Source organism: Nelumbo lutea, chromosome 2, assembly GCF_056320005.1.
Source record: "Nelumbo lutea isolate HS-2025 chromosome 2, American lotus-T2T, whole genome shotgun sequence".
Classification (NCBI taxonomy): Eukaryota; Viridiplantae; Streptophyta; class Magnoliopsida; order Proteales; family Nelumbonaceae; genus Nelumbo; species Nelumbo lutea.
The window spans coordinates 108,558,383-108,577,104 of record NC_142685.1 but is presented as its reverse complement, the minus strand read 5'-3'; the positions used below and the strand labels follow the sequence as shown (position 1 = coordinate 108,577,104).

Below are 18,722 nucleotides of genomic sequence, written 5' to 3'. Positions count from 1 at the left end.
ACATCTCCACATTGATCTTCCTCTTTTTGTAGGCAACTGAAAGACTGTGTATTGAACAGGGCTGCTCAAACGTCTTTCTGCTGGTGAGCTCCAATTACACCCAAACAAAGAGAGAAGCCAAATCCACAATTCTGTAGAGAGTGGACATGAAACGAATACATGGTAACAGTCCTCCCTGTGAGTTCTACAGAGGGTACACCAGTTGGGAGAAATACAAAGGAAGGGTCTTCTCTTTTGTAGGTTTTCTAAAGTGTTTACTTTCCCATAGTACACCTTTGGGGGAATTGGCCTAAACCAAATTTCCTTCAAGGGAAAGACCTGTTGAGTAAGAGGCTGGGACAAGGACTTAAAGAAAGAGGCACAAGTAAACGTCCCTTTAGGACTAGGGACCCACACCCTTTTGTTGGGTTTCGAGGGATCTAAACAAATTTGATTTAGTAGGCCAAGCAAAAGAGATAACGAATCAATTTCAGCATCCCTTAACCCCCTACGAAATCCAAAATCCCAATTTGGCTCCAATGATGTTCCCGAGAATGCGGCAAATTTTGAAATCACCTCCTTTTTAAAAGAAAAAAATAGAGAACAGCAAAGGGAAGAGGTCCTTTAAAGGGGTGTCTCCCACCAAGATATCTTCCCAAAACCTGACAGAATTACCAGAACAAACTTCATACCCGTCAAATCTGAGAAACTGAGGGATGAGTTTGAGGTGTCATGAATACTCCCCACCACTTGATGCCAAAGCCTCTCTCTCTCCAAGGGCCAACACCAAAGCCACTTCCCCAATAATGCTTAATTTTTTTAAACCACCTTACCTAACCCCAAAGTCCCAAACCCCCTTCCTTTTCACTTCTACACACAATTTCCCACTTAATCAAATGATCCTTTTTTCCTTGTCTTGGTTCCCAAAGGAAGTTTCTCATTAATTTCTCCAGTTTCTTGGCTTCCCTAGGCGGAATTCTAAAGACACACAAAAGTAGGTAGATTTGCTAATGTGGCTTTTATTAACGTGATCCTGCCACCCAAATAAATGTAATTCTTCTTCCATGAAGGTAGTCTCTTCTCAAACTTCTCTAATACTGTGGTCCAGAATCTACTCTCCCTAGGGTTTGCACCTAAAGGAAGCCCTAGATAGGTCAAAGGCCAAGATGAGATAGAACACTCAAGACACCCCGCAATAGCCTCAATCTCACTATCCTCCAAAGTAATGCCTACTATTGCAGCTCTTTTCCAAATTTATTTTCAGATTGGAAATTCTTTCAAAGCCTTTTGTTAACCATGGTTCAAAGTATCAATATGATATGCCCCGTATCGGGCGTATCATATCGTATCTTTTGAAAACGATATAGTGACCCCCAATTTTTTTAATAATAAAAAGCATGCTAAAAGCTTCCCAAAAAACCAAAATTTGAAAAAAAAAACTAAAAAAAATAGAGTTTCGACCGTTTCTAAGTGTCGATACGATACGACTGAAACTCGTATCGTATCAATACTTTGAACCTTGTTGTTAACTCCTCCAGAGAAACCTTCTCACTAAACCCCCCTTTGCAAAAGATCATTAAATCATCCACAAACTAAAGGTGGGTAACTGGGATCTTGTTCCTCCCTATTCTCCAACCCCTAATGATCTCTTCCCTATCCGCCTTAGCGATGTTTCTACTCAACACATCAGCTACTAAAGTAAAGAGGAACGGAGACAGTGAGGCCCTTTGCCTGATACCCCTATGAGCTGGAAAGAAGTCCTTTACCACACCATTGACCAATATAGAGTAGTGGCAAGTATTAACACACCCAAGTATCTACTTACACCATCTCTCCCCAAAACCACAATTCCTAATACCTGAGAGAGGAACTGCCAACCTACCCAGTCGTAGGCCTTTCAAGATCCAACTTGCAAACAAAACCCCTTTGCCTAGATCTTTTCATCTCCTCCACATGCTTAATATATAATGTGCTTCAATTAGGCTAGTGGTTAGAATACAATGCATGGAATTTGAAGTAAATGATTTAAAAATGGCAGAATTGAAGATGCATAACATGGATAAATGAGCTTTGTGCTTTTGATAGTAAAATTGTCACAGAATACAGCAATTGACAAGGTTCTCAGAGGAATCAATATAACCTATTTATTTTAAGAAGCAATACATATTCATATCAATTATGTCAAATGTATAAGTTAACATTGTTTAATCAGTCACATATGACATAACTTAATTACATGGGCTCTCATAACATCAAAATTAATTCAAATCTTGTGAACAAATTCCAATATTTGGGTTCAAAGAAAACAAGCGGAAGTGCTAATATTGTTATATCAGTTGGTCATGTATAAACTAATATTGTCTTATCAGTCATATATGATATAACTTCATTAATACATGTTAGTCTCTCATAAAGAGCAAAGAGCATTAGACAGGGGCATCCCTTTTCTTATCAATTTGTCTGTAGCTAGGCATCTTCCAAGTCCATACAAGTCTAGTTTTGATGGGATGTGGTAGCACCAGATTCTGGCCCAAAGGAAAGCATTTTCCTGCAAGAGGGAGAAATTGACATAGAATGACTCGACTGAGTACTTGCTTGATTTCTCCCAATACCAAATTCTTTCATCATCCATTTGGGTATATATGGCTTTATGCCTTGAATGAGACTTAACAATTTAGCCAATAGACTAACTACCTAGTCTTTTTTTTTATCAATAGACTAACTACCTAGTCATTAAGAACCACACAAGTATCAACATTTGAAATCTGAAATTTTTTAAACCATGGTGCTTGGCACCAATCATCACCACCCTTCTTCAGAACCAACCCACCAGAGCAAAACTTTTCTAGTTTTCAACTCCATTGAGGTAGGGATGTCAATTTTATAGCTGCAGCACCCACCCACACAGATGTTGATCTGTTAACTATATTGAAAGCAGACAGGGCTTGCAGGGGCCTCCATCTGCATCTTCGCCTTCAACAGCATCATCCACCCTGAACAGTGAAGTCCTGCCTCCTACATCCTTGAGTATTACCCCCAACAACTGTCTTGCCCATTACTTCTCTTTGCTCCCCAGGCACATCAACTACAACCTTGTTCTATTTCTCACCATCCTTCCCTTGCAACCCAACCTGAGGCAAGACCTGAGCACTTGTGTGACTTCTGAAAATCCCTGGGTTGCTTGAATAACCACCTCCTGTTGAACCTTCTTCCATCAATGACCATTCACATTCAACTACCACACGAACCAAATGGGTTCTGCTGAGAACCTCTAAAGCCATATAAGACGGAATCTGGCAAGGTGGTTTTGCCCAAACCATGAGTGTGAGGAAGCAACACAACTCCACTCCAGGTTTTCCTTGGTGACATCTACAAAACCACCTAACCTAGTTCATTGAACACCACCCAACATCAAGTGTAAAGAGAAAGGTCAAATACTCAAACTCTCTATCTATGGTAACCCTCAAAAGCCTCAAGTCTCTCAAGATCTACCGACCATCTCTAAAGAACTAGGTGTTTGCCATTAAAATGAAAAGGGCTCAAAGATTGCACCTAGGTTGCTTCAACTGCAAATACTCGAACTCTCTATCTACGGTAACCCTCAAAAGCCTCACGTCTCTCAAGATCTTCCGACCATCTCTAAATAACTAGGTGTTTGCCATTAAAAGGAAAAGGGCTCAAAGATTGCACCTAGGTTGCTTCAACTGCAGATACGCCCTCCTACAAGATGTCCGATCACCGGTTTCGATCAACACCTCCAAGCATTAACACTTTAATGTTCAAGCTCTCTCAGATCAATGCTAGAACCCTCTAGATTGCCAACTAGACACTACTGAAGCTCCGCATACCTATCTGCTAAAAGCACATATCAGCAACTACTAACGAAGACACCAAAGTCTTTTAAAAGCGTAAGGCACAAAGAAAACAGGCATTTTGTGCCAGGCCCAAGGCACAAAATCTAAAAAAAGTAAGTAAAAATTCAAAATAAATCAAGAGAATGATAAAAATAATATTAATTAAAAATACGAACTTTAATTTTAAATTAAACATTTTAAAAAGCTTAGCTCAAATTAAAATTCATAACCATAACATATAGAACAACTTCAAAGTGAAAATGCAAACAATAAAATCAAATATAGCATATAAAACATATTCACGTATGCCAAACTTTCAATTTCTTTGTTTCTTTCCTAATTGCACTATTTCAAATAGATAATATGATGCTAAACATATTTCGTTCCTAATTCTACGAGATGCCTATGCACCTAGGTGCACCTGAGGTGTGCCTTTAAATCACTACATTGCCTACTCTAAAACTTATTCCTTCTAGAACATCAGGAAGAAAACCTAGAATGCAATGTTGCTTCAAACTGCACACCCCATTGAGGAAAAGTCAAGCCCAAAATCCCACCTGAGGCTTGTCAGCCCATATTTACCTGCTATAACTCTTCTCCACATACTTCCTCCTTCCATGTTAAATCTCCAATACCATTTAAGAAAGAGACACTAATTAGTTTTTCTGATATTTTATATACCAAGACCACCATATTTACTTGGTCGGCACGCAGCATTCTAATTCACCAAATGAAACTTAAAATTGTTACTCCAACTAACCCATAAGAATGTCCTCATTTTTTTCTCTAATTGCTTGCAACTCCAACAAGAAGTCAAAATAAAGACAAGTGGTAGATAAGTATTGATTACTAGTGAAAATAGAACATTGTTAATCAATGTAAAATTACCACCCTTTAATAAATATTTGGACTTCCACATGGCCAGTTTCCTACCAAACTTTTCAAGAACTACATCCCATGTTCTCTTAGATTATTTTTTGCACCGAGGGGTAGACCGAGGTAGGTGGTAGGTAACTGCACTCTTCTGCAGCTCAAGATGTCAATCAACTGATTAGCTATGTTTCCTTCCCTTTTCTTGATGAAAAACTGAGAAAAAAAACATTCATTAATTAAAAAAAAGAAGTACAAAGAGAATGGAGAGACAAATTCTCTTAACTCTCCCCAAACAATTCCAAGATGTTACAACATAGCCCAAAATAACTTTCTTCTTCCCACCCCTTGTTTGGTTAGTGCATCGGTGAGATAGTTGGCATCTCTTTTCACCCAATTGAGGTTCACTTGAATTTCCTGTCTTACCCATTTAAACCTTCTTTTTCATTAATGAATTCCCACCAACCTAGATCCTCTTCCTTTTGCAGCCAGCTGATAGCCAACTTTGAATCCCTTTCAATTATTAATTTTCTAAAATTCATCTCCTTCGCCTTTTGAGCCCCTTCCAAAGCAGCTAGAATTTCATCCCTCAAAGAGTCACCCACACCAATGGGTCTATTTCTGGAAACTCCTCCAATTCCTGAAGGACCCGGATTCCTTTCATATTTGCCATCAAATTTTAGCTTAATAAAACCATTGGAAGGAAGAGACCAGCTTGGTCTTGTTACAACCTTATTAGGAGCAGAATCAGCTACTACCTTCAACTTCTCAACAAATCTACACCAAAAATATCCACAAATAATTTTAAGGTTTTCACCCAATGGACCACTCTAACTGTGACTACTTCAATCAGAGCATCCCTACTCTCTTTTTCTGCAAAGAATCTTTCATCTCTCTCTTCCCATATTGTCCAACACACAGCAGCCCTGATACACCTCCATGAAGTTTGACCCTTCTTTTTCTGACAACTGACAAAGGAGGGGTCAAATAAGCTTTGTATATTTGACAGGGGGTTCCACCTACACCCAAACAAGGAGAAAAACCAGTCGCAAATTGAAGATACTAAGGTGGATGAGATTAACAAGTGATGGCAGGACTCACCATTAGCCCTTACACAGAATACACCAATGAGGGGATAAGCACCACTTAGGTCTCTTTCTTCCGATAAGGTCACAGGTGTTAATCCTTTCCAAAAACACTTCCCAACAGAAACCACCAATCTTAGGAGGAATTGGCTTACTATAGACCTCTTTAACCAGAAAAGTTTGACCCAAATTATCACCCAGTTGGATTAAGGATAATAAAAAGGATGGACAGGTAAAAATACCCGATGGGGAAAGGGTCCAGTTTCTCTTTGAGGGATCCAGGAAAACCCTCTCCAGACCTTGGAACAAAGTTACGGCACTATCTAATTCAGAGTCTCACAATCCTCTTCTGAGCCCCAAGCCCCAATCAAACCCAGAACTGGCGAATTGGCTAGAGTAGACCTAACAAGGGTGATCCTTCCTCCCAAAGATAAGTAATTTTTCTTTGAAGAAGCCAACTTTTTAGTAAACTCTCTATTACCAGATTCCAAAAGTTGCTGCCACTAGGATTATCCCCCATAGGCATTCCCAAATAATTCATTGGCCATTGAGAAACCGTGCAACCCAAGATTTCTTCTGCCTCTAAAATTCCTCTATCCTCCATATTCGGCCCCACAATACAACTCTTATCCCAACTGATTTTTAAATTCGACATTCTCTCAAAAATAGATATAATTATCTTCATGTTTTGCACCCATCTAGGATCACCAACATCAGAAAACAAAATTGTATCATCAACAAACTGCAAATGAGTGATTAGGAATCTCCTCTCTGCCAATTCTCCAACACCTTATCAGATTTCTAGAATCAGCCCTAGAGATAAGCCTTCCAAGGACATCAGCTATTAGAGTAAACTAAAAAAGGAAGAGAGGATCCCCCTGCCTTAGCCCTCTAAAGGCCTGAAAATGATCCACCACAGATCCATTCACAAAAATTGAGTAGTGCCAAGTCCTACGGCACCCTAAAATCCAATTACACAGCCAATCACCAAACCCAAAGTTGCTCATTACCTCCAACAAGAATCCCCAATCAACCAAGTCATAGGCCTTTTCCAAATCCAATTTATACACCAAACCCTTCATCCTATACCTCTTCAAATCTTCAACACTTTTGTTAGCAATTAAAATTTGGTCTATAATTTGCCTTCCCATAATAAAAGCACCTTCAGAATGAGAGATTAAGGAAGGAAGAGAAACCCTGATTCTACATGACAACACCTTAGCAATGATTTTATACAAGTTATTGACCAAGCTAATCAGTCTAACTCTATGTTTCCTTCCCTTGTTAGCATTATTTCATGCTTAGATAAATTACTTTTGAAGCCTAAAGTAGCTTCCGACCAGCTTTATAATAAATTACTTTTGAGGCCTGAAGCAACTCCAAACTACCTTAATATGTAACCCAAGTCAACCAATTGATAAGCTAAAAAAACATCACAGAAAAATATGGGGTCGTCTACAATATGAAGGAAACTTGCTCCATATCATAAGCTTAAAACTTTGAACAAACTCTCCTTCCACTGCCCTATATGCAAGTTTACTCAATGCCTCCATAACAATATTGAAAAGAAATGGTTGAGCTGTCTTCTCTTCTTTCCTTATTGACTAATGTCTACATTACCCCTTCCTCTCCTGATAAATTAATCAGGTCTTTAACCCCCACTAGTTACTTCTCCACCAAATCCTTTTTCCTTAGCCTGACCTTTAGTCTCCTTCCCCTTCTTTACTGATTAGAAGGATTTGGCATTCCATGATTCCCAAAAGGATTTCCTTTTTCCGTTGGGAGACAATGTGCGGTCAAATAAATACTTATTATATCCTACAAAAGAAAAAGGCAAGGGCAGTGGTACCTCTCCCCCCATGTTTGCATTATGTGCCTTGAGAATAGTGAATCAATTATTCATCTTCTGATAACTTGTAAGGTGGACCAATGCTTATGGCAACCCCTGCTAGATATGTTCTTTGAAGGCAGTTTCCATTAGGTCCCCCCTAATTCTGTTTGTGAGTTTGTTTCCCAATGGCAAGGTAGGAAGTTGTGATAAAGGAGCAAGGTTTTCTGGAAGGCAGCTATCCATGCAACAATGTAGAACCTCTGGGAAGAGACAAACAAAAGACTCTTTGAAGATAAAGCCTCCACTGAAGAGTCTTTAAGAAACAGGAAACAACCATTGAGAACTAATTTTTAATTAAATTTGCTTGAATCATAGTGAAGAATGAAAGAACTTTCAAGGGAAGGAAAGAAATCAAGGAGAAAATCATTGAGAACATAGTTGTGAAAGTTGCACATTGGACTAAAACTTTGCGAAAGTCCTTGGATTAAAAAAATATCAGGAAGGGGACTCATTAATAGTTGTTTGATGGATGAAATACAGCAGCCAATACTTGTGTGAAGCATCTGGCCAGTCAACATTCTTGGCGATGTTTTGAAAATCATAATCATAAATTGAATCAAATTGTAAATCATATAATAAATCATAAGATTAATTTTATTTTTTACAAACTTGTCAAAAAATAAATATCAATATTCGAAAAGGCTAAATATATATAGGAAAATGATTTTACCATATTTTTAATCCATATCTACTATATATGTAATGTATATAAAAGACTAAATCAACAGAAATTATTACTTGTACAATAGAAGCCTAAGATGATATAATCAAGTTTGACTTGAAAGTTAAATTATCCACATGCAATGGCTCTTTAACCTATGCGTGATGGATGATAAACTCAATGTATGGTCTTAAATAATGTAAATAAATTATTTTCCAGTAAGGGCTTCAAAAGAAATCTCCCTTGACAAAGTTACATATAAACAAAAAATGCAGTAGGGAACTTCGTTTTTAATTGAAAAATCATGGTGAATGTAGGATCATAAGATTTATAAATCAATTCATATGATTCAAGCAAAAATCATAAGATTTTTGCAGAAAAAGGATTTGGACATCAGATTCAAATCGAAACCCTTGGGGTTCATGATTCAAATCATTAATCACATTGTAAATCATAAGATTGTAACACATTGATTCTTCAAAGCATGTCATATTGTATATATACCTCAGTTTTTTTAAATTGGTTCTTTGAAGCATGTCATATTGTATATTCCTCATTTTTTTAATCTAACTAAAGCTTTATAGCTATCAATCTGAAAAATCAAGTACCTGTTAGCACCCCAGGGATGTCATCTATATCACCCCTTGTATTGCAATGAACCTGCAAATAGACAGGCCCTACCTTTTCTTTTTCTCTTTCAGATAATATTGACTCTTTAAAGAAAACAGGGTGCAAGCTTGCCCAGGGGGTTGGGAGGTTAAAACGTTTTACTCTAGAGAAAGGGCAAAGAGTCAGAGATGCAACTATGATATCCAAAAGCCAATAACTTTAAGTTCTTGATCAATGCATACCTTGCCAATGGCCCCAAGAACTATAGTTGCATCAGAACACCCATACACAGTGGCATATCTTAAAGGTGCTAATATATAAATCACTGAGTCATGACAATTTAAAACCTGCAATAAGAGATAACTTTGTTAAAACAAGGTCAGCATCAACATAAGCCCCATAATGTAGAAGACACAACTTTCAGGCAGTGGATGTATGGATGAAGCATATAAGACAAATCAGTAACACTCAAAAATGGCAAATAGACAGCTCACCATTCAATAAGAAACCCAGAAATTTTGTTTTAGATGAAGGTTTGGCTACAAGGCATTATAGCCATGAAAGACTATCTAGGAATAATTTAAGCACCACCTAGGGGCTTGGTTCCATGGATATCTTTCTATCAAATAAAGAAACGTTTATTTTTTTATTCAATATTAATGCCCACAATGCAACTTTCCCGAGATTGACATTAAGTTTGTGATTCTCTCAAAAACACTTAAACAAACAGTTGGAAACTTCAACAAGAGGATAGATAATGTGATGTTAGATGTCTTGCATTTAACAAGGAGATTATTTCTGTATAGTTGCCTAGTTAGTCCATTCTTGTCTCATATTTGCATGCCCAAATCCAATCCGAGACTTGTAGAATGAGAATAAGAACAAAGTACATCTTTAATGTTGTGGGACTTAACAGCATGGGCTTCGGCCCATTTATGTTATGTGGTTTTTATTTCTTGTTGGGCTTTACTATTCTGTACTGATTTTAAGTGTAAATGGGCCTAGGCCTTCTTATATTTTGAGTTACATTACCTCCTAATAATGGGGGGTAATTTTGTCAACTCATGTATTATTGTTGCCCTAATATAAATAACAATTCTATGGGTTGGAATGAAGAATCTCCCTATTCTCCAACTCTGTTCTTCTTCTTCTCTCTTCATCAAGAACCTGGATACAAACATGGTATCAGAGCTGTAATCTGCTCTTATTCTGCTCGTCTACCCTCTTATTCATCTCTTTCTTCTCAAACTTCTTTTATTGTTGGAACAACAAGAGAAGAGTGCTGCTGGTAGTTATGGTAAACTGAAACTGTTTCTAGGGTTTTTTCCTTGGAAAAATCTCCGAGGCCCAGAATAGTTGCTGGTGCAAAAAAAGCGCAAGGGGCAATTTGCGCCGAGGCACAAGGTGGCAAGGTGAGGTGTGCACCTTTTTGAAGCAAAGCATGAAAATACAAAAAATAAAAATAAACAAACATAATATCAATAAAAATATAAAACATAAATTTTAAAAAACCTATTATCTAAAATTAAAATATATAAACATAACATGTAAAGCGTATTCAATTGAAAATTTAAAAATAAAAGCAAACATATAAAACATTTTCAAGCATGTAAAACCCACAATCTCTTTTTCTCCTCAATTGCATTACTTCAAGTAGCTAATGTGATGTAAAATATATTACATTCCTGATTCTACGAGCCGCCTGTTGTGCCATACCCCTCGAGGCAAGCCCAAACAAGTCCATGTCAGTGTTTTAAAAGGCGCGCCTAAGGCACAAGGCGATATGTTTCCGAGAGCTGGTGCTCGCATGGGTCAAGGCGGCTACACTTTAGTAAGGCACTCACCTCTGTGCCTAAGGTGTGCACCTCAGACCAGGCACCAGGCGGTCCAGGTGCGCGCCTATGTTTGGTTGCCCTTTGTTTTTTTATTTGTTTTTAAATTGACTTTTATAGATAGATTATAATCGTATATGTATAGATTATTTCCTTTTATGTGTCAAAATAGTTGGGATATGGTATAGCAAATATGAAAGAAAGCCACGACCCTCTCAAGAGAAAACAACTTGCCATTCAAGGCTTCTCAGACTCCAGTATCAATCGAAGTCTCGAGCCCTCAGCCCCCACGTTCTTCTTGGATCAACAAGTTCAGCCCATCTCTCAATCGAACAGCCACCTTTGAAGTTCTATCAGAGACCATCTCTCAGTTGGACAACCAACTGCAACGTTCAGGCTTTTAGCAATCAGCATCAGGTATTTGTTTCTTCTTTTTTTACACTGAAAACAGGGGTTCCGCCAGCCCCTTCTTCTTTTCTTCTTCTTCTCCTTCTCCTTCTTCTTCTCCTCCTTCTTCTTCAGTCCTTCTTCTTGTTCACAGAAAAATAGGGGCTCCGCCCACTCTTGTTCACAGAAAAACAGGGGCTCCGCCCCCTTCTTCTTCTTCTCTTTTTACACTGAAAACAGGGGTTCCGCTTGCCCCCTTCTTCTTTTCTTCTTCTTCTTCTTCTCCTTCTCCTCCTCCTTCTTCAGTTCTTCTTCTTGTTCATAGAAAAACAGGGGCTCCGCCCACTCTTGTTTTTTTTCATTGTCTTTCTTCTGAAATATTTTTACAGTAAAACAGGGGCTCCGCCCCCTTCTTCTTCTTCTCTTTTTACACTGAAAACAGGGGTTCCGCTTGCCCCCTTCTTCTTTTCTTCTTCTTCTCCTTCTCCTTCTTCTTCTCCTCCTCCACCTTCTTCAGTTTTTCTTCTTGTTCATAGAAAAACAGGGGCTCCGCCACTCTTGTTTTTGTTTTCATTGTCTTTCTTCTTCTGAAATAATTTTACAGTAAAACAGGGGCTACACAATATTTTTTTATCAACATCAAATATTAGTTTGAATTTGAAAACAGTAAAACAGGGCTCGACCCCTTTCTTTTTTTATTTTAGTTTTTTCTTTGCTTCTTTCTTCCCCCACTTTATTTTTTGATATTTTCCCGATTTCTTAGAATCAGGAAAATATTTTGTGTAGACGCCTCGCCTTGCGCCTTGCACCTTGCACCTTGCACCTTGCACCTCAGGCACCTTTCGCTTTTAAAACACTAGTCCATGTTATGGTATTAAATTCTTAATTCTCACACAAAAAATAATGATTTTGTAATTTTAATTGCCTTTTAAGAAAATATTTTATAGGATGAATGAATGAACAACATTAGTAAATAGGGGGTGGGCTAGCCTCAAGAGGCGTGGTACAGGGGCCTGAGAGCAAAGCCCCCAAGACAGCCATTAGGTTCAAAAAAAGCACAAAAGTGTAAAATTTTAAAAAGGCGCATGCCTAGGCAAAGATGCAAGGTGTGCACCTTTTGAAAGAGCTACGCCTAGGACCTAGGCGAGGCACATACCCTAAAATGCGCCCCATCTATGCACCTAGACACGCCTTTTAAATCACTGAGCAGCCATATGCACTGCTAGAAAGACCTAGTTAACAGGTTGTTGAGTTGGGCCTAGTTGTTTTTATTCTTGTTTTAAGTTATTTAGTTAAGAAGTTGTTGGGTTTTAGGCCCATTAGTTTATGTTTTTAAGTTGTGACTGTTCAGCAACATTAGTAACCGCCCCACTAAGGGCATCCTTGTAATATCTCATCCTTTAAGTTAAGTATAAATATAATGAGGGGTTGGTGGCTAGGGTTAATCAAAGAATCCTGGTTAACTTCCTACTCTTTTCTCCTTCTCTTTTCTTTTCTACTGCTGAAATCTTCAGGTAAGCCCATTTTTGGATTTTTTGGTGGATCCGTTTGCCCTTTAGCTGGTCTAGGGTTTCTCATCAAAATCAGGAAAAACTAGAGAAAGGGGAAGAGTCTTGTTTCTGTTGGACTCTTCAATTTTGACCTAGGAAGTAGTGCCCTAATTTTTTAGGGTTCCTTGGAGTTTTTTGTAAGGGACGGTTCAAGTCCTACCTGATTTGGAGGCTTCTAGAAAGAGCGACTGACTCTTCTAGGATGGAGGGTCATGGAGTTGAAAATAAGCCCAGTAGTGAAATGGGACCAGTGGGAGGAGGTGTTGGAGACCTTTTTGGAACTGGAACCATTACTACAATTAGGTTGGATGGTGCAAATTACTTAGAATGGTCACAATCTACAAAGATGGCCACTGGTGCTCGTGGGAAATTAGGGTATATCACTGGTGAAGAAGTGAAAACCGAAACTAGCAACTCGCGGTGGGTACAGGAGAATTATATGGTGATGACTTGGTTGTGTAATCCCATGTTGCCCCATATAAGTAAATTTTTTTTATGGGCAAATACATCTAAGGAAATATGGGATGGATTGCAGAAACCTATTCACAGAGGGAGAATGTTGCTAGGGCTTATCAGTTGAGAAATCAAATTATTTCTACAAGGCAGGGAGATAGACCTATTTTTCAGCCTATTTTTCAACCCTTAAAACCCTATGGCAGAAGATTGACCATTTAAAGACATTTGCTTGGGAAATGTTAGAATAATGTCAAAATAACTTAGTTGCAGATGTTAGGGCCTGTTTGGCTAATTAAAGTGTTTTTTTATTTCGATTTTTTATTTCTATTATGTCTGTTATTGTACTCAGGGGCACAATGGTCTTTTCCCTTGTTATTTTTGTCGCCCTATATATAGTAAAATAAAGATTGGCGCCGCCAATACTGTTACATTGCAAAACCTTCTCTCTTCTCTCATCTCTTCTCTTCTCTTCCTCTTATCTCTGATCGGCCACACTGTCAAGATGGTATGAGAGTGGGAATGCTGATTAAAAGAGAGCAAATTGATCAACCCTACTGTCAAGAGAAGATCGATCAACCCAAAGAACATATCGAACAGACTAGCATAACAGAAATCTGATTCTGGACTACAAAATAGCTACAACTGGTACAGTTCTCCCTATTTTTCTCTTCTTTACCCTCCTTGGTCATGTGCCGAGTGAAAACCCTATAAATCTGGGGCGGCTGAATGCTGTTGAACCTATGTAACCCCAGTTTTCTTGGATCGTGTGATCATGTTCATGTGTTAAGACAACTGTAGGTCAAAGATGACCTGTCTTCTCAATGGTTTGAGTTGACTATAAGTAAGAAGGATCTCTCCTGCTGATTAGTGGCTATTAGACATTCTGGATTCTGGTAGGTGGGGACAGTTAAAACTATACAGGTCTGAAATCTGTCGAATATTACGTCAGTTCTGGTCTGGAATTTGGTACTGTTTGTGCTCAACCTGGTTGTTAAACCCAAGTGTGTGGGTGTGAACTGAGTGGAGCATTGTTTTGTGGAGTAAGGAGGGGTCCTAAGTCCGATGTTTGGGACTGATTAACTGCTTGACCATGTCGACTGAGAATTCTGCTACTTCAGAGATCTCAGAGAGCCACAATGGAGTGAGTGGGGGAATGGATATGAGCTTTCCCATGGCTGTTATTCCCTTTGATGGTCTGAATTACCTTGAGTGGTCTAGGGGAATAAAACTCTACATCACTGCTAGGGGGAGAATAGGATACATCAATGAGAGAGTAAAGGAACCTAAGTATGGAAGTGTTGAGCATGATAGGTGGAACCAAGAGAACAGTATGGTGATGTCTTGGCTCTTGGTTTCAATGCTGCCACAAGTAAGGAAGACTTTCATGTGGGCTGATACTACTTGTAAGATATGGGAACAAGCGAAGTCCACTTATTCAGAACAGAGACACTATGCCAAGATATATCAACTACATGCTTAATCTTCTACTTGCAAGCAGGGGGAGAGGAGTCTCTCGTTGTACTATTCTGATTTGACATCAATATGGAATGAACTTGATCACTATCAAAATGTGAATTGGAAGTGTGATGAAGATGCAAAGGCCTATAAGTTACTTGTATCACAGCAACGAGTGTTTGCCTTCCTCCTAGGGTTGAATACATCATATGAGTCCATCGGGGTACAGATCTTGGGTAGTAAAGACTTGCCATCAGTCCAGGAGGTGTATACCTTGGTACAGTCAGAAGAAAGCAAAAAAGTGTGATGAATGGTGTAGAAGGGGAGTCAATTGCCCTAGCTGTCTGGAGAAATTCAGATACAAATGTAGGAGGTGGCTTTAAAGGGTGACACTAAAAAAAAATCGGAAGATAAAAGCAAGCTTTGGTGCACTCACTGCCAGAAGACACGATACACAAAAGATACATGCTGGGATCTCCATGGAAAAGGGCAAGAAACCAGGCCAGCAGAATCAAAAAAGGTATAACTCAGCTAATATGGCATCAACAGAGACTAGTCCTTCCGTAACTCAGGAGAGACATCCCGGTTTTGACCCTAAGGAAGATATTATCAACTCCTTCCGTGAACATTTGGAATTGTATGGTAGGACTCTCCGCCAGGTGGATTCTGGGCCTACTCCTACCTCATTTGCATCTACATCAGGTAATGCCACAGCCTTCCATGTGTCATCTCATACTACTGATTCTCCTTGGATTATTGACTCTGGAGCCTCAAACCACATGACCGGTAAGTCAAATTTGTTTCAGACATATAACCTTCTCTCCGGGAGAGATAAGGTAAGACTGACTAATGGTTCTTTTCCTACCATAGCTGGTCGAGGCACCATACCTCTCCCACTTGGCCTCATTCTTCCTAATGTCCTGCACGTTCCGAAATTACCTATTAATTTGTTGTCCATTAGTAGTCTTACTCACTCTTTGAACTGCTCAGTCACTTTTTTTCCGTCTTCATGTGTGTTTCAGGATTTGACCTCGAGGAAGACGATTGGTAGAGGAAGCATGGTGGATGGTCTCTACGTGTTGGAGAATAATGCTGGTCTAGTGGCGACTGAGTCCACAAGTTCGTCGAGTGAGAGTCAGGCCTATTTATGGCATAGTCGTTTAGGTCATCTTTCTTTTGAGTCGTTAAAAGTTATGTTCCCAAAGTTGTTTGAGTCCTTGTCAGTGAATCAGTTACAGTGTCAAACTTGTCAGTTGAGTAAGCATTGTAGAAGTTCTTTACCTTTACGAAATAAAAGATCTGAATTTCCATTTAATATTGTTTATTCTGATGTTTGGGGCCCTGTTACTCTACCTACTGCGGCTTGCTATAAGTATTTTGTTACTTTGATTGATGATTATTCTCGATACACTTGGGTTTACCCTATGCGATCTCGAGATGAAGTGCCACAAATTGTGAAAGATTTTTAACGCATGGTGTTCACTCAGTTCCAAACGGAAATTCATATCTTCCAGTCGAACAATGCAAAGGAATATTTCCATAGTGATCTCAAGAAGTTCTTTGCTTCGAGTGGGTCACTTCAGCAAAGCTCTTGTGCCAGGACACCATAACAAAATGGTGTGGCTGAACGAAAAAACCGTCACCTTCTCGAAGTTGCTCGTGGCTTGCTGATTCATATGAATGTGCCAAAAAAGTTTTGGATGGATGCAGTATTGTGTGCGACATATATCATCAATCGCATGCCCTCTCGGCTAATAGAGTATAAGGCCCCACATCAGCTCTTGTTCCCTACAGCCCCGCTGTCCACCATTCCGATGCGTGTTTTTGGGTGTCGTTGTTTTGTCCACAACCTGTCACCTACTCGTGGTAAACTTGACCCTCGGGCTATTCCTTGTGTTTTTATTGTTTACCTTTCATCTCAAAAGGGGTATCGTTGCTATGATCCCATTACCTGCAAGTACTATGTTTCCATTGATGTCTCATTCTTTGAGAGTCAACCGTTCTTCTCGGTTTCTCCTCAGGGGGAGAATAGGGTTGAGGAGAAACAGGCAACGACTCAGATTCAACTACCTCCTTTACTCGATCCTCCTCCGCTCCGGGTTTTTCATCGTCGCCATAAGAGCCAGCAGAGTTCAAGAGCCGTGGAGCTGGACACTATGCAACCAACATCATAGGATTCACCCAAGGCAGATCCGTCTCATCAGCCAGGTACACTTGCTCCCATTGCTCCTTTAAATGTTGATTCCCCTGTCACCAATGATCTTAATATTCCTAATGCTAAGAGAAAGGGTGTTAGATCTTGTATCACTAATCATCCTATCTCTAATTTTGTGTCCTATGAGCATGTTCCACCTTCGTACCGTGCCTTTCTCTCTTCTATGGATAGTGTCCCCGTTCCTAAGACCGTGGCAGAAGCCTTGTCAAAACCTGAATGGATAGATGCAATGCAGGAAGAAATTGATGCCTTACACAAAAATGGTACTTGGGAGTTGGTAGATCTTCCTGAAGGAAAGGAACCGGTGGGGTGCAAGTAGGTGTTCACAGTGAAAGACAAAGCTAATGGAATTGTTGAAAGGTACAAGGCTAGACTAGTAGCAAGAGGCTTCACATAGGTATATGGAGTGGACTATGCAGACTTTTGCTCCAGTAGCGAAGATGAACTCTATCCGGATTCTCCTTTCCTTGGCAGCAAATCTTGACTGGGATCTTCACCAATTGGACATCAAGAATGCCTTCTTGAATGGTGACTTGGAAGAGGAAGTGTACATGACCCAACCCCCAGGGTTCTATGCCAAAGGCAGTGAACAAAAGGTGTGCAGGTTAAAAAAAAATCCCTATATGGGTTGAAACAATCACCTCGGGCTTGGTTTAGTAAGTTCCATTTAGCAGTCCAACAGATGGGATTCAAACAATGCCAATCAGATCATACCCTGTTTGTGAAAAGATGTGAAGGTAAAATTGCGGCTCTTATTGTGTATGTGGATGACATAGTGATTACAGGAGATTGGGAGGCTGAAATCCAGAGACTAAAAAAATTCTTAGCCACTAAATTTGAGGTGAAGGATCTAGGCCCCTTACGATACTTTCTTGGAATTGAAGTTGCCCGCCCTCACAAGAGCATCTTTATTTCCCAACGAAAGTATGTACTAGATCTACTGGAAGATACAAGCAAGTTGGGGGTAAAACCATCTGATTCACCTATTGAACCTAATCACCATTTGGGAGACAGTCAGGGAGAGTTTTTGAAAGACATAAAGATGTTCTAGAGACTCGTGGAGAGACTTTTGTATTTGTCTATGACCAGGCCTGATATTGCCTATGCAGTGGATGTCCTTAGTCAATTCATGCACAACTCGAGGACAACTCACTTTGAGACTGCAGAGAGGATCTTGAGATATCTCAAGAAGTTTCCTGGAGCTAGTTTGTTGTTCCAGAAACAGTCACTTAAAAGTGGAAGTATATACTGATGCAGATTGGGCAAGAGCAGTCAATGACCGAAAGTCTACCAGTGGGTATTGTGCCTTTGTAGGAGGAAACCTTGTCACATAGAGAAGCAAAAAACGAAGTGTGGTGGCTAGATCCAGTGCTGAAGCAGAGTATAGAGCGAGGGCTCAAGGGGTTGCAGAAATCATGTGGATAAGAAATTTGTTAGGTGAACTGGGTTTCGCAGTAAGCAATCCTACGTCACTCTAATGTGACAATAAAGCTGCCATCAATATTGCTGCTAATCCAGTTCTGCATGACAGAACGAAACACATTGAAGTGGACAAGCACTTTATCAGAGAGAAACTTGAAAGTGGAGAAGTGTGTACACCATATGTCAGCTCGGAAGAGCAACTTGCAGATATCTTTACCAAAGGTCTTCAGCATGTGCGACACAAAGATTTGTGTGACAAGTTGGGCATGATTGAAATCTATGCTCCAACTTGAGGGGGAGTGTTAGAATAATGTCAAAATAACTTAGTTGCAGATGTTAGGGCCTGTTTGGCTAAATAAAGTGTTTTTTTTATTTCTGTTATTCTGTTATTGTACTCAGGGGCACAAGGGTCTTTTCCCTTGTTATTTCTGTCGCCCTATATATAGTAAAATAAAG

At 39.5% G+C, this 18,722-nt stretch overlaps 1 protein-coding gene across 2 annotated transcripts in view; it reads right to left on the bottom strand.

Moving 5' to 3' along the window:
• Window positions 1-18,722, bottom strand: part of LOC148872647 (uncharacterized) — a 59,677-nt gene that overhangs the window by 9,228 nt on the left and 31,727 nt on the right. For both annotated transcript variants that reach the window (XM_088969632.1, XM_088969633.1), the window contains exon 4: window positions 9,192-9,296. In XM_088969632.1, coding sequence (XP_088825758.1) covers window positions 9,192-9,296 — 105 coding nt within the window. The remainder of the gene's footprint in view (window positions 1-9,191; window positions 9,297-18,722) is intronic.